Source organism: Musca vetustissima, unplaced genomic scaffold (assembly GCF_032173495.1).
Source record: "Musca vetustissima isolate MV318-11 ecotype Yass unplaced genomic scaffold, APGP_CSIRO_Mvet_v1 utg311, whole genome shotgun sequence".
In the NCBI taxonomy this organism is placed as follows: Eukaryota; Metazoa; Arthropoda; class Insecta; order Diptera; family Muscidae; genus Musca; species Musca vetustissima.
The window spans coordinates 261,172-276,079 of NW_026880468.1; the positions used below are offsets into that span (position 1 = coordinate 261,172).

Below are 14,908 nucleotides of genomic sequence, written 5' to 3' on the forward strand. Positions count from 1 at the left end.
AGGATTGTGAGGAAAGTTAATTTGCCATGTATAACAAGTTCATATTATGTAGGTCCGCTCGGAATTTCTTTCTTTATGCTTTCTTTCCACTTTGATTTTCTTGACGGAAGTTCAGTAAAATGCATTGGATTGGGTTTAAGGAATCTGATTACATTTGTTGTTTATATTAAAGTTTTTTAGTACTACTGAATATTATGTATTCTGAACCAATATTATTTTGATTATCCATTCTTTGGATATTATTGTTCCATAGTTAATATAAGTTATTGGTCACGATGGATTTTTTATATTACATAATATATATATATATTTTAAACATTAACAACAGCTGTTAAAGTTTACTGAATAGGGATATATTTCTCTCTTTTCTTTTACTGAAGTTTATAATAGTATAAAGACAAAATTTAGTAATAGTTTGTAGAAATTGTTACGAGAAAAACATCCAGTAAATAGATGTTCCTCAATTGTTATCGTTTTATTTATATTTAATTGTTAAAATTATTGGATCAATTATGGAGCGGCCCGACAATCATATATTATTTAATTAAAGATCGTTTTTAAGATACCAACTGACTCGATAAACGTCTTGCCATTTTCAGTTAGTAGACCTGCAGACCTACATCATCATATAAAGATGAAGTTGTACAAACACTGTGACAAGAAAATTTCGAACATATTATATATAAATGTTTTTTACGATTTATTTTTCAGTTCCCTACTACGAACGGTACAATGGTGATGAACATAACATTGTCCAGTTCCAATATTCATCAAAGCAACATGAGTGGAGGTTCTATCGATTCGCCATCATCGCCATTTGGAAATGAAGCATTTACTTTCCAAGACGTTCCATTATCAGAACTAAGTAAAGACACTCTAAAGCAGCTATCTGATCTGTTAAATTCTAAAAAAATTTTGCGGTCTGAAGAGGGTTATGATCGTGATTGGAGAGGTCTTGCATATTTGTCAAACCAAAAATACTTATGCGATGAGAATAGTAATAGTGGAGATGACCCAATGAGTAAAGTTATTCAACTTTGGTGCAAACATTGCCCAAAAACTGCAACCTTTGCGAATCTTGAAAAATTTTTAGGCATAATTGATCGCTGGGATGTCTGTGATGACATATATGAAAATTTGGGTAAGCATATATGGAATTACATTACATATATTTAATATTTTTATTATTTTAAATAGACAATTTGATTATTGAAAGCATATTTTATGGATTCGTCCAGACTATAGATCCCTATGTCTGATTATATGTGTTTTTATCACGGCTGATTATTTTGTTTTATTTAGCTATTTATAGTCGTTATGACCGAAAATACTGAATTGTTAGAGTATACAAAGTTGTACATATTTATTCATATCATATTCCATAAAAATTAAAAAAAAATCTATATTTTGATTAATTTAAGGCTGCTTGGTGTTGCACAGTGTTCGCAAATAAACGGTACACTATCGTAGTGTACCGTACCAGGTACACTAACACTAAAAGCGTTAGTGTTCCGGTACACAAAGACTAATAAATATTTTAGTGTTACTGTTCCGGAGCACAACGAAATTCGTAGTGTACCGCTGTCGGAGCACTAAAAATCGTAGTGTACCGCGGTCGGAACACTAAAAATCGTAGTTTTCCACTGGCATTTTGGCTGATAACACTGTGCGACGCATAAAAGGACAGCCAATCCTCAACCGATTTACAAATATATATCTTGTTTGAAAGGAAAAATTCTACTCTTCGAAAGAAAAAAGAATAATATAAATCCGTTATAAAGTAAATAAGTTATTCGCATTTCAAATTGAAAATCTATAAAACCACGTTTTCTCTACATTTACCGTTATAAAACTAATTTTCGAAGTGACCCAGAAAAACCAAAGGTATTTTCGTGGTCCTGGGATTCCAACTAAACAGAATTAGAGCACAGTGTAATCGATTGCGCTGATCGGAAAAATGTATTGCATAAGACTATTTGTAAAAAATCATAAAAAGGATGAATATTCCAATAATGGATATATGAAATTCGTTTTTTATATGGTACCTGTATGTGGTTTTGTAATATTTATCCCAAAATCATAAAACTATTTTTTTCATATTCTCGTAATTTGTACACTTCTTTTCATGAATAAGTAGGCAATAGTTCAAATGTTCGCGCAGTTAAAAACAACACACAAAAATATCATAAACAAGTAAACACACACACAGCGAATGAATGTGTAGCAGAAAGTGTTGAGCATGTGTGGCATAACAAAATATTTGCACAAAAACTATTGAGTTCACAAACGTGTGTAGTTATTCTTTTTGCCGTTTTGAGCATTCGCGAATGTTTGTTTTCATTGTTGTGAGCTTTCACTTGTTTGTTATGTGCGTGCGAACATTCGTTTGGCGAATGCGTTTGGTAAAGAATTTATTTATTTATTATAGTATTAACATTGTAGTAAATACAATGCTTATAATAAAAGTAACTAGCATTGGCTACAATGGCCATCACCTAAATCGGTTGACAATTCTTAATAATTTCATTAAATAGTAATTTTAAGATGACGTATGTAGTTAAATATCTTATTAATATTGGCAGTAGTAGGTGATATTAAAATATTCGTTCCATCGTTGTTGAGGTAGTTGTGGCGGGCTCTGTCGGAAGCGTTGCAAGTTTCTAAAATATGTTGTACTGTGTAGACATTTCCACATTTGGGACACTTGTCAAAACTTGTGTTAATGAGATGTTGGTATGTGGCAATAGTATGACCCATTCGAAGTCTCGAAAATATGTGCACTTGCTTTTTAGGTAAATTGGTAGGATAGACGGGCACTATGCAGTTGGGATTTATTTTGTTATAGTGCACATGTTCAAATAAAATGTGTTGTTGTTTAGCATTTTGTTTAAGTTTGTGTTTTATAAATGTTTTTTAAATCTATTTTTTCGATTATTCCATCTAACAACACTGGAGCGGTGCAAGCGTATTTTGCTGCTTTATCGGCGTTTTCGTTTCCTTCAATTCCAACGTGACCAGGTACCCAGAAAAGTTTTATGTAGTTGTTCTCTGTTAGCAAATCCCGAATATTGTTAATTGAAGCCCAACTGTTGTTTGATGTGCATAACACCGATTTTAGAACCGATAAACTGTCGGAAATAATTATTGTTTCTTGTTGTGAATGAATTGCAACAGCAACGTACACAGGATTTCATTTCGGGGGGGGCCCGGCAGTACAAAATGAAAAAATTCGCTGTTGCAAACATAAATTTACTGTGAAAAAAATTCATTTCGGGGGGGGCCTGGGCCCCCAGGGCCGCCCCCTGCATACGTCCCTGGATTGCAATATTGATAGCTTCTATTATGCCAGCAGCTTCGGCCGTGAAGATAGATGAAAAATCAGCAAGGGTTTTAATGGATAGAGTATCGCCATTGGAATCAACAACTGCGTATGCGGAGACTGAGTTTGTTTTTGAGGCATCAGTGTATAAGAATTGCCAAGACGAGTACAGCGAGGAAAAAAATCGAAAATAGTGTGCATATATTTCGTTTGAAGTTCCACTTTTTCCTAGAATGCTGAGAGATGTATCGCACGATTTGTCCGAAAAAAGCCATGAAGGGCATTTAGGTTTAAAGCATGTAACCTTATCCCTAAAGTTTACTATGTTGTTCCTAATAGAATAGTAAACAACTGATGTTTTTTTAGGTTTTCGTTTTGCTTTTAAAATTTTCGATACATCAGTGTTAATAACGGAAGACTTGGATGACAGGATTTTAGGCAATAACATATTCCTAGACTCGAGAATTCTATGCTCGAGAGAAGGCAATCCAGACTCAATCAGTAAGGTTTTGATGGGAGTAGTTCTATATGCGTATGTGCTGGCCCTGATGCTATCGTGGTATACGGCTTTAATAAGTTTCAAAGTTGAAACAGGACTGTCCCCAAAAAGGTACAAACCGTAGTCAATTTTGCTTAGCACCAATGTTTTTACCAAGTAAGTAAGGGTGTTAATGTGGGCGAAACTTTTATGTGAAATATACTTTATAATGTTTAATCGGGGTATAAGGTCCTTTTTTAATTTAAGTATGTGTTCGTTCCACCGTTAGTTTTTTTGAAAAATTATACCCAGGATTTTAAGCTTCTTGACGTAGGGAATGCTAACACCGTTTATTATTATGTTGGGTTTACAGCTATGCTTCCGACATATATGTATAATTGAAGATTTTGTAGGAGAAATTTTGGCCCAAGTGTTGATATCATTTATGATGTTAGAAAAATGAATGTTGGCAGCATGGTTATCTTTATCAGAGCTCAGAATGTATAGGTCGTCAGCGTAAAGGCAATGATATATATTGTAGGATATTTGTTTATGATGTTGCTGATTTGATTAAAGGCTATTTGAAAAAGCACTACCGACAGTGGTGACCCTTGAGGTATTCCATTATTCATAGCAAACTGGTTTGAGTAATAGTTATTGATTTTGACTTTAAAAGTGCGCCCGGTCAAAAATGACGATGAAATTTAAAATTTTTCTTCCAACTCCCCATGATTTCAGCGAATCTAAAATTATATGTATACCGATGCGATCAAATGCTTTTTCAAAGTCTATCGAAAGTACTTATGTGTGACTTCTTGCAGATATGGATTTGGATGCATAGAAGTCAATTTGTAAAAGTATGTCTGTACAACCTTGGTTTGCTTTATAAGCAACTTGATTAATAGAAATTAAATTACGAGCATTCAAAAACCATGATAAGCGGTTAGAGATTATCCTTTCCAACAGTTTAGACAGGCAGGGAAGCAAAGATATAGGCCGGTATCCGGTTAGAGATTATCCTTTCCAACAGTTTAGACAGGCAGGGAAGCAAAGATATAGGCCGGTATCCAGAAAACTCCGTTTTACTTTTATTTGGTTTGGGCAAAGGAACTATGACTGCCGATTTCCATGCATGGGGGATGATTCCGGTGTCAAAGACTGAGTTGTAAAAAGACAGTAATTTATGTTTGCTTTTGTTAGATAGATCCTTCAACATGGGATACGAAATATTATCGCGTCCTGGCATGGTGCCTTTAACTTTACCAAAAGCTATTTGCATTTCATTAAATACAATTTCTCCCTCAATTGTAGCAGCTTGCTTATTTAAGGCAGGATTAGAAAAGGATGCAAGATTAAACTTAGCAGCGCAAGACTCCGGAGAAAAGTTGCTATTTGATGATTCCAAAATGGTTGGCTATATCGATGGGATCGTTGATACATATGTCATTGGATTTCATTGACGTGAATAGGTTGAAGTTACCTTTTCTAGATATTTTGTTAATTTTATGCCGCACAAAGCTGAGAGGTAGATCAGGGCTTATAGTTTTTGTGAAATTATAAAAACACAATGCCTTTTGTTTTTTAGATACAAATCTAAATTTAGCGTTGGCCTTTTTGTATAAAAGAAGATTATCGCGTGAAGGAGCCTTTTTAAAAGCACGATAGAGGCAAACCTTGTTCTTGCGTAGGGTGTATAACTCCTTATTCCACTATGGAACAGATCTTTTGGTTGTATGTCTTGTAATTGTGATACTAAAATTGTATTAATAATTATTTTGTGATTGTTGGGATTTCCGATAAGAGTGTTGGCATCTAGTGAAGTGTCAACACCCATTTTAAAAGAGTCCCAATTTGCCTTTTTGAAATTATGTTTATAAAATGGTTAAAACTTTGCGACAGGTGTACCAAAATCAATGTTGGTGATTATTGGAAAATGATCACTACTGTAAAGGTCATCTAAAGTATGACTACTTGCCATGGATAAAGGGAAGGCGAACAGCATATTATGTCTTTTTCCATTTTCCAAAATAAGCCCCCTTGAATTACTTCTGTTGGATACCCAAACGATGTTCCAGCTATTTACATCGCCAAGTAAAATTATTGGAGTTTTTATGTTGATGAATAGGTAACCGCAAAGGTTTCGTTGTGATGGATGTAAATTGAAATAATGGTAAATTTTATTTTTAAAGAAAATTTCAATTGCAATATTTAATATTTTGGAGTTATTTAAAATTAATATAGCAACTCCGCCTTTTGCCGAGATATTTTCCCGTTTATTTGCTGCGTATGGATTGAAATTACGAGGGGCGATCGGTTGTGAATTGTATGATAAATGTGTTTCTTGTAAAGATATGAAATGGGGATTGTGATCTTTTAATAATAGTTGAAGATCGATGTAATTATTAATTAAACCTTTTATATTCCATTGAATGATACTAAACTGATTCATTGGGGAGATATAAAGGAATAAGAGTGATGAGTGTAGAAAACTCTATTCAGACATTGATGAATCTTCAAGATTGTCTACCGCAGATCTTCTTGTAGTTATTTTTGCTGGTTTATTCTTCTTTGTATCTTCTTCATCGGAGATAGATACATTTGTTGAAAAGATATTTTCATGTGATTTGGTGATATTTTTAATTGACTCAAGTTTGGAGTTAAATTTATTGAGTAATTGTTCTGAGTTTATTGTTGTTTTCGTTGTGATGGTATTTGTTTGGTTGTAATATTTTTACTTGTGCTAGGTTATTCTGCGCTAGCTTGCAGGGTTGTGTGTTTTGGGGATTTTATTAATTTTGTTGGTGTTGTGTGGATGTTGTTGATTGGGGAATCAACGTTAGAGAGATTTTGAGTGTTGGTTAGTTTACTGTTATGTGTTATTCTCTTTTTTCTTCTTTCAATAGCATCGGATAGACTCTCAATTGGTATTTCTGTTGGGTCTATTTTAGGCGTATTTATCAAAGCTTCTTTGAAAGAACATTTATTTGCAATTTTGTATTTGAGTACCATTTTTCTTTGTTGAAATGCTGGACTTTGTTGTTGGTTGCACTATGTTGGTGATTGCAGTTTATACATAACACTTTTGTACATAAAATTGAATCATGCGAAGCAGATGAGCATACATCACAAATGGGAATATTTTTGCAGAATTTTTTTGTGTGACCGAGTTTAAAGTAGCTTTTACACTGAATCGGGTTAGGAGTATATACTTTAACCTTGCAATTTATGATACCAATTTCAACTGTTTTGGGTAGTTCGTATAAATTGAAACTAATTATGTGGGATGGAGTGTTAAATATAGTACCATCCCTGAATTTGGTAATTTTCTTACAGTCGACAACGCCTTGTGATTTCATGCCATCCACTATGTCTTCTGAGGATAGATCAGTCAGCAGATCGCAGTGTACAAAACCTTTAACGATATTTAATGTGCGATGATAACTGCATTCAATTGGACCAATTCCAGCTAGGTATTTGGTTTTTAAAAAACGGTTTGCTTGAGCTTCATTTTTTGTCAAAAAAATAAGATTGCCGTCACGTGTGAAGATGGTTTTTAGAGTGGGTTCCGCAGAAATTCCTTGGATTGCCTTCGATAACAGAAATATGTTGAACGATTTTAGAGTTTTTTCAGTGTTTTTAGTTTTCATTACAATGTATTTGGGGCATGATTGGTTTTTATTTTTATATTGGGGCAAGAGTGGGAAATCTAAGGAATTTCCCAAAGCCAAAGCACCCGTCTTCTGTTTTTTCCTTTTGGGAGATTTAGCACCGCCATCGGGATCTAAGTCCTTATAATAATTGCCCCCAGAGGAGGATGCCATGTCAAGCAGAGTTAATGAATATCACTTAAAAACACTTATAACAGGGAAGTTGTTGTAAAGAGAAATATTTAAACAAGCGCTGAGTTCACAACGAGTGTTGAGAGTAAACTGTGGGTAAAGAATTTATAGCGATAAATGAATTCGTAAAATGATTGTTTTGAATAATTCGAGAGCGAAAATTGCGCTCCCGGATTAATATTGGATTTATAAATTTTGAAAATGTTGATTATTTGTGGGGGATGTACCAGAAGGAGTGGACCCATGGGTCCCATCTTCTGGCTTTGTCTAAGCATGGTAAAAATTATAGGATGTACAAAGTTTGGTTCAAATGGATAATCCGTTTGCATGATATAAAATTAATTTTTTCCACAATTTTGACCATTTTGTGGGGGAGGAGTGGACCGATATTTCCCATCTTCGAACTTGAACTTGGAGAGTTGTCGTGCGCACCAGCCGGCTAGACGGACAGACGATGGGGAAGTCAATTCTCCTCTTCCTCCTGCCAATAATTTGTTTACCCAAAATCAGATGATTTTTTGTATGTCATTGCAAATATTTTGTGGTCAGATTATGCCAAAAAAATATTTGACACTTTTCGTTAAATATTTGTTTTCACCTTTTATTCTTCTAACGCTATTAGATTTATACGCATACCAAATGTGATCGTATTGTTCAGATATTCCCAATCTACTTTCCAGAAATGATGAAATTTAAAACCTATTCTTTTTTTTTTAAATCTGATTCCAAAAAGCTAAATAATTAGTTTATTCATTTGTTTTTATAGTTCATGATGCAAAACTATACCAAAGCAAAATTCAACAGAAAAAAGATGCCGTAGACAATGTCGAAAATCCTGTCGACATCAACGATGATTTCTGCCATGGATCTGACCCAAATGTTTTAACCATTGACGATGTTCAACGTGCAAAGGAAAGAAAACCGCCGCTGATATATGATGCATTTGTTCTATATGCACCTGACGATTTTGCTTATGTTACTGAAATGTTAACGAAATTGGAGGATAAGGATAAGTTTAAGGTAATTAAAAAAAAATCATCAATAAAATTATACAATTTACGTTCTCTTAGTTATGTATTCGAGATCGGGATTTGCTGGCAGGAGTTGGATTCCAGCATGTTGCTCTGACAAAATTGATTGAAGAAAGATGCAGATACTTAATAGTGCTTCTAACAAATGCATTTCTGAGAAGCGCCGAAAATAAATTCTTTGTGGATTATACGCAGGCTTTACAAATCGGTAAGTAGCTGCAAAAAAATGGTGGGCAGTTTACCGCTCCATTGCATTGAAATGTTTTTGTATGGGAATTTATATTTGTCTTTTTTCCAAATAAGAAATATTGACCTTCGTTAGAATTAAAAAATGGAATTCAAAAAAGTTTGTAGTTGTAGATCTATTTTTAATTAATTTTTTTGCAATACATCTGGAATTATATACCAAACATCTATTTCCAGATTTGTGTTAAGGAATAATAAAATTATATCGCCATTATACAGGAAAATAACCTATTAAAGATCCAGTTGGAGGTAAATAAATTGTATTTGCACATGACCTAACATACCATCAACTTCAATCCCACGAAGGCCGGACTGTCAACCCAGCAAGTACATGTTGGTGTATTTTTTCAAATTTATGGCTACATTACCCGGAATGATTGCTCCGGATTATTTTGGATCGTGCTGGGATTGAGACAAACCCCGGGCCATGGTTCTTCTCCGTTTATCACAACAGCATCCGCCACAGATATATCTCTGTGAGATGCAACGGATACGGAGAATGGGTTCAATTCGAATGTGACTACGTTGCTTCATGCTGTGCCCATGCAGTCCCCAGAGAGTCTTCGTCATCACCGCGGTCAACGTCGTCATCGTCTTCGCATTGCGTGACTTCCTCGCAATCTCCGCAGCATGACCAGAGGGGCATGGAAGTGAACAGGTTAGTCGGCGATCATAAGCGGAAAAAGTGCCTAGATCATCTGAAGTGTTGCAACATCAGTACCGGAGTGAGTAAATTGTGGGCGACGAGTAAATTGTGGGCGACAGGCCGATCTCACTTTTGTTGCCAGTAGCTAAGACACTTGAGGCATTACTACTCTCTAGTATTCGAGAATGCTACTCAGTTGCTGATCATCAAGCAGTACAAAACAACAACAGCTTCGCACGCCATTTCCACGCATATAAAAGAAGGAATCAACCAGAACATTCCGTGTAACAGGACAGTTATGGTAGCGCTAGACCTATCACAGGCATTATATGTATGGACGCCAGTCGTACGTCGACTTTAGAAACAGGAAGTCGAATGCCCGTATAGTTAAAGAGGGAGTTCCCCAAGGAGCGGTGATATTTCTGGAACTGTGTAACCTCTATCTTTCTGAAATTCCATGCCCACCGGACGGTGTAGTGATCGTAATGTACGCGGATGATTGTACGATGATGGCGTCAGAACACAAATTGATGACTTTTGCGAGAGGCTGAACCACTACCCCGTGGATATAGCTGATTTTTTCCATACTGTTTACCACATCGAGAGCGGAGATGCGGCTATCTTTGAATGTGTAGGTCGATGGGTCCACAATTTCGACCACCAACTAGAACCGTGGGGTTCTAGGGGTCACATTCGATAGTCGTCCGCGCATGTCACAGTTATTTGCGATAAGATCAGGAGCAGAAACAAGGTTCTCAAGAAGTAGCCATCCAAATCATTACCTAATGGACAGGCACCAACCACCTAGACATGTCAGGAAGGATCTTTATGGTCTGGAGAGAGAGGTCCAAAGGTACAAAAGCGAGACTCTAGATCGATAGGCCCTTCAAGCTGGATTGAGTCGTATTCACACGGTGTGAATACGATCCTCGGCGATCACCCGCCTCCGTGCCTTGGACACGAATTTACGGCGCGGTCAATAATAACTGACCGCATGTGTTAATGGTCCACATGACACGCTACACCTTTTCAACTGCCCAGCCTACTCATCTAACCCCAATTTCACACACACTATAGGTCGCATCCTTTTTGAATTTGGAGTTTGAAGCAGAACCACATTAAGAAGAAATACACAGCAGTATATGCTGCTATAACAACAACAATCGTCATCTTCTGGTATGTTAGATGTACGTAAGAGTTTTAAAACATCGTTATCTGTTGGCGTAATGCATGGTGATTCTCAAAAAAGAGTTGCCAATAATTCTTATTTTGTACAAATTACGAATTCCAGCAATTTTTTTTATTTTATCTTTTTTTACAAATATTTGAATAAAAAATGTTACAATGGTATGTCCGTATGAATTGTGTAAAACGGCATTTACATTAGAACTTTTTACAGGGTTTACCTACTTTATGAGGATTTATTTGACAAGCCTGATTAAGCCTTTAATAATGATTAAATGTTATATGTAAATCCGCTTTGAGATCCGTTCAACCGTTCTCGTGTTTTAGCGAGACTAACGAACAGCAATTCATATTTATATAGATTTATTTAAAAAGAAAATTGTATTCGATTTTATAAGTTCTATATTCATGCAAAAATCTACATTAGAGTATACACACGGAAACGTTTTTCAGCCTAATCAGATGAAATTTGGTTGTTGTTGTTGTAACAGGTTGGCTGTTGACGAAAGTTCTTTCCTGAAAAATGTTGATAGAAAAGAAAACGGAAGAAGGAAAATATATTAATTAATTAATTAGGAATTCGGATTTGAAGAGGGTAGCCGGAGAAATTGTGCCACCTCTATTGGCTTTAGCCATAAGTCTATGGGCAATAGACTCGTAGGCTCGTGAGGGCTTTGCTGGCAGGAGGGACACCTGTTTAGGGTTCCGGGGACAATGCGCTCTTAATACGAGTTGAGTACATTGCTGTAACCGGACCTTAGTTGTGCCAGAATTGAACGGATTTGCCTAGGAAGAAGCCTCTCACTCTCCGAAATTGCAGGAGTATGTTGTTGTAGGACTTTATTGCATCTGTTGCCATTTATGGCATCGGAGACCGCCAGTTGATGCACGGATTTCATCGCGTTGGCAATGGACTATCTGTTGACGTCCGATGGAATGACGTCTTGGATGCCATCACGATAGCGCCTTAAGTCCTGGCGGATGTGTCGCGGAGGTGGATGTGCCATCACAGTGTGATGGTAAGGATGACACGGCAGATAGCATGCCAGCAGGAACTGTCTAGTCAACAATACATTATGTTGCTTGACTGACAGCATCCTGGTCTCCTCATGGAGGTGATCGACGCTCGTCATCTGGACACACCCGGTTGCAATTCGGAGTGCATTATTTTGGGATGTTTGCAATGATCTCCATTGTGTGTCGCTAAGGAAAGAAGTCCAGACTGGGGCAGCATAATTCAGGATGGAACGACCTATAGCCTTATAAGTCGTTACCAACGTTTCTTTATCCTTGCCCCAGGAGGTGCCAGCCAAAGCTTTCAGAACATTATTCCTAGCTTTCACCTTCTGGTTGATGTAATTGGAATGCGAGGAAAAATGAAGGAAGCTATCGAAGACCACCCAAGGATTTTCGTATTATGGACGGTGGGGATGCGCCTACCTTCAACGGAAATGTCAAGTTCTAGATTGACTTTGAAATTTGGTTGTTTTATTTGGTAGAATGAATCCTACTAAAATGATCAATATTGGTCCACTCTTGGATTTGTGAGAAAAGCATACATATTGGATCTAACTTTTATAGTTCATAAGGATATGGATCTTAAATCTGATAAGTAGTATCTGACCACCACCACCAATCCGATCTTTTCCAAATATTTGATACTGACACAAACTCATTTCCCCCATGGAAAATCGAATAGCAGAAAGTAGTTATTACATAATATCTTTAGAAATCGAAATAAGTACTGGCACTTACATTTTTATAATATTAAACATTATCCCGCATAGTTTTATTCCCCGATACTCTGTATCAAATAAAACACAGATCCGACTACGAATTCTACAATGCTTTATTACACGATGTATTTACAACTAACCTACCGCCTCCTACCTATTACCTGATCTACTACCTTCATCTTCGACCTGGGACTGTCGCTCCTCTGGATGCGATATACGACGTCATTTATTTTCGTGACAAACTTGTAGGGGCCTTCCCAGTGTGTTTGCAATTTAGGGCATAGTCTTTTTTCCCGTCGAGGAACAATATTACCAGTTGCCCTTCGTGGAATCCATCGGCATTTTTCGGCAAGTAGAGCCAGTTATAACATCTAATCCTGGGCTTGGTTAGATATGCTAACTTAATTTCTTCTATTTTCGCTTTATGTCGTCCACGAATGAGTTAATGAGAGATTTTCATACGGGAGAGATTTTCACATTAGATTTTACATTAGTACCTCAGTTGCAAAGTCTTGTTTATGTTTCCCACCGTAATTACGTTCCAGTGCATAACATCTTTATAGTTGTTTCCAGAAGCGGCAGGAACATTTTGGTATATTCGGAGACTTGTTGTGAAATTGTATAAAGAATATAATTGTAGACATGCTGCGATTTCAGTTTAAATGAGTTTTTAATGTTTTAGAGATAAATATATTCCTGCCAAAATCATAAACCGGATAATTATGATAATCTCAAACAATACTGGCGGCATGGTTTCAAAACATCTCCTTGAATTCCCCCATACGTGGCAAAATTTTCTGAAAATGTGGAAGAATAATATTATAATGAAATTCCCCTTTCACCAAATGTAAAAATTTCTAGATATTGTTTTTTAACTATTATATTTTATTTTAACATTTCAGAACACAAAACTCGAAAAATTATTCCACTTTTGTATGAGAACATTGACATACCAAGGACTTTAAACATATATACCCATTTACGTTACAGTACGACTTCAATCGGATTTTGTGATTACTGGACCAAACTGGCTAATTCCATACGTAACGTGAATATGACAGCAGAGAACGCCACCAATTCAACTGATTATAGAAAAGATGTGCATAGGTAATTCATTGTAGTAAAATATAAGATATATACGTAATAAAATATGCTATATGTATCAAAATGAAAAAAAAAAATTAAATGTATTAATATGAATGTGAGCTCGAAAATAATTATTCATATATTGTTTATTTTTAGTAATACGACGTTAACACCCAACCCTCCAGTCCTTACAGCCCCTACCCGAAAGGCAGTATGTAACATACCCTTACCAAGTATAGCCATCAACGGACAATCTGTTTCCAATACAGATAATGACCGTGGTGTGAAGAAGGCAGAGTATCCCAAATTTCGTGCGCTGACATTGCGCAACCATAAAAGTAGCCGCTTATCGAATGAATCGTCGGGATTGCGCAACGCTCATTCAACTGGACAATTACATACTTCGTATGAGAACAACAATACCACAAGTTTGTCCAATATTTCTACTACTAGCGAAAAGAAAAAGAAAAACAAGTTTACAAAAATTCTTGGCAAAGTTTTACCACGCAGCAACTCTAGACTGCAACAGCAAACAAACTAGCAATACTAAGTACATTTCTATTTTACTTTATTATGTTAACATGTATTGTTTTTGTTGATGTTCTCTTTTTATTATTAAGAATTCTGTACTTCATTGTTATATTTACGATAACGATTTATTGGAAAATGATTGTTATTGATGTTTTTTTCATTAATAAAAATGTTTATTATTAATACTTTATCAGTCGTATTGTACCGCTTGTACTATACAGAATGAAATGAGTAACATTTCTGACATTGGTATTCAGTAGTTTTGATTTAGCTGCCTTCCACATAGCTACACTTTGTATTCAGCTGCCCAAAATACATTTTTTGTTACTTTTTTTCAGATTCCCATTTAAGATAACAGATCAGAATATTTGCACTTTTCTCCTCTCACTACTTATATTTAGCTGCACAGGGAATATCAAATAAAGAAACATTCGATATTTTTTATATAACGTCGGAAACCACACAAGAACTATTGTTTTTTATGCAATAAACATATGCGTTAAAAACAATAGCCCTTCTGTTTCATTATTAGGTACTTAGCGTTGATAGCGTATTCCAGCTGATTTGATTCCAACGTAATACTAGTGTCAATATGAATATGACAAATTATGTTTTTAAAAACCACCCAACAGGAATATTGGGAACGCATACAATTCGAAATTGTTCTTTATTGAATGCCCTCCCGTATTCAATTTACTCAATCTGCCTGCTGGGAAAGTTTGAGGAAGCAAATCTCTCTTCATGGAATAACACGCAATTCCCTGCATTTTCATATGTGTTACACATAAAAGTGGCAATGGCTCAATTATAC

The 14,908-nt window shown here is 35.8% G+C and overlaps 1 protein-coding gene across 1 annotated transcript; it reads left to right on the forward strand.

Moving 5' to 3' along the window:
• Positions 1-732: 732 nt before the first annotated feature.
• Positions 733-14,107, forward strand: LOC133326140 (myeloid differentiation primary response protein MyD88). The gene is made up of 5 exons (XM_061534820.1): positions 733-1,141; positions 8,403-8,656; positions 8,707-8,875; positions 13,383-13,587; positions 13,723-14,107. The coding sequence occupies exons 1-5, from the start codon at positions 733-735 to the stop codon at positions 14,105-14,107; spliced, it is 1,422 nt and encodes a 473-aa protein (XP_061390804.1).
• Positions 14,108-14,908: the final 801 nt, after the last annotated feature.

Excerpts from the sequence above, each read along its gene's own strand:
- LOC133326140 (XM_061534820.1), top strand. The coding sequence starts at position 733 with ATGGTGATGAACATAACATTGTCCAGTTCCAATATTCATCAAAGCAAC. Across the intron at positions 8,657-8,706 it reads AGGATAAGGATAAGTTTAAG|TTATGTATTCGAGATCGGGA; the intron begins GTAATTAAAAAA and ends ACGTTCTCTTAG. Across the intron at positions 8,876-13,382 it reads TACGCAGGCTTTACAAATCG|AACACAAAACTCGAAAAATT; the intron begins GTAAGTAGCTGC and ends TTAACATTTCAG.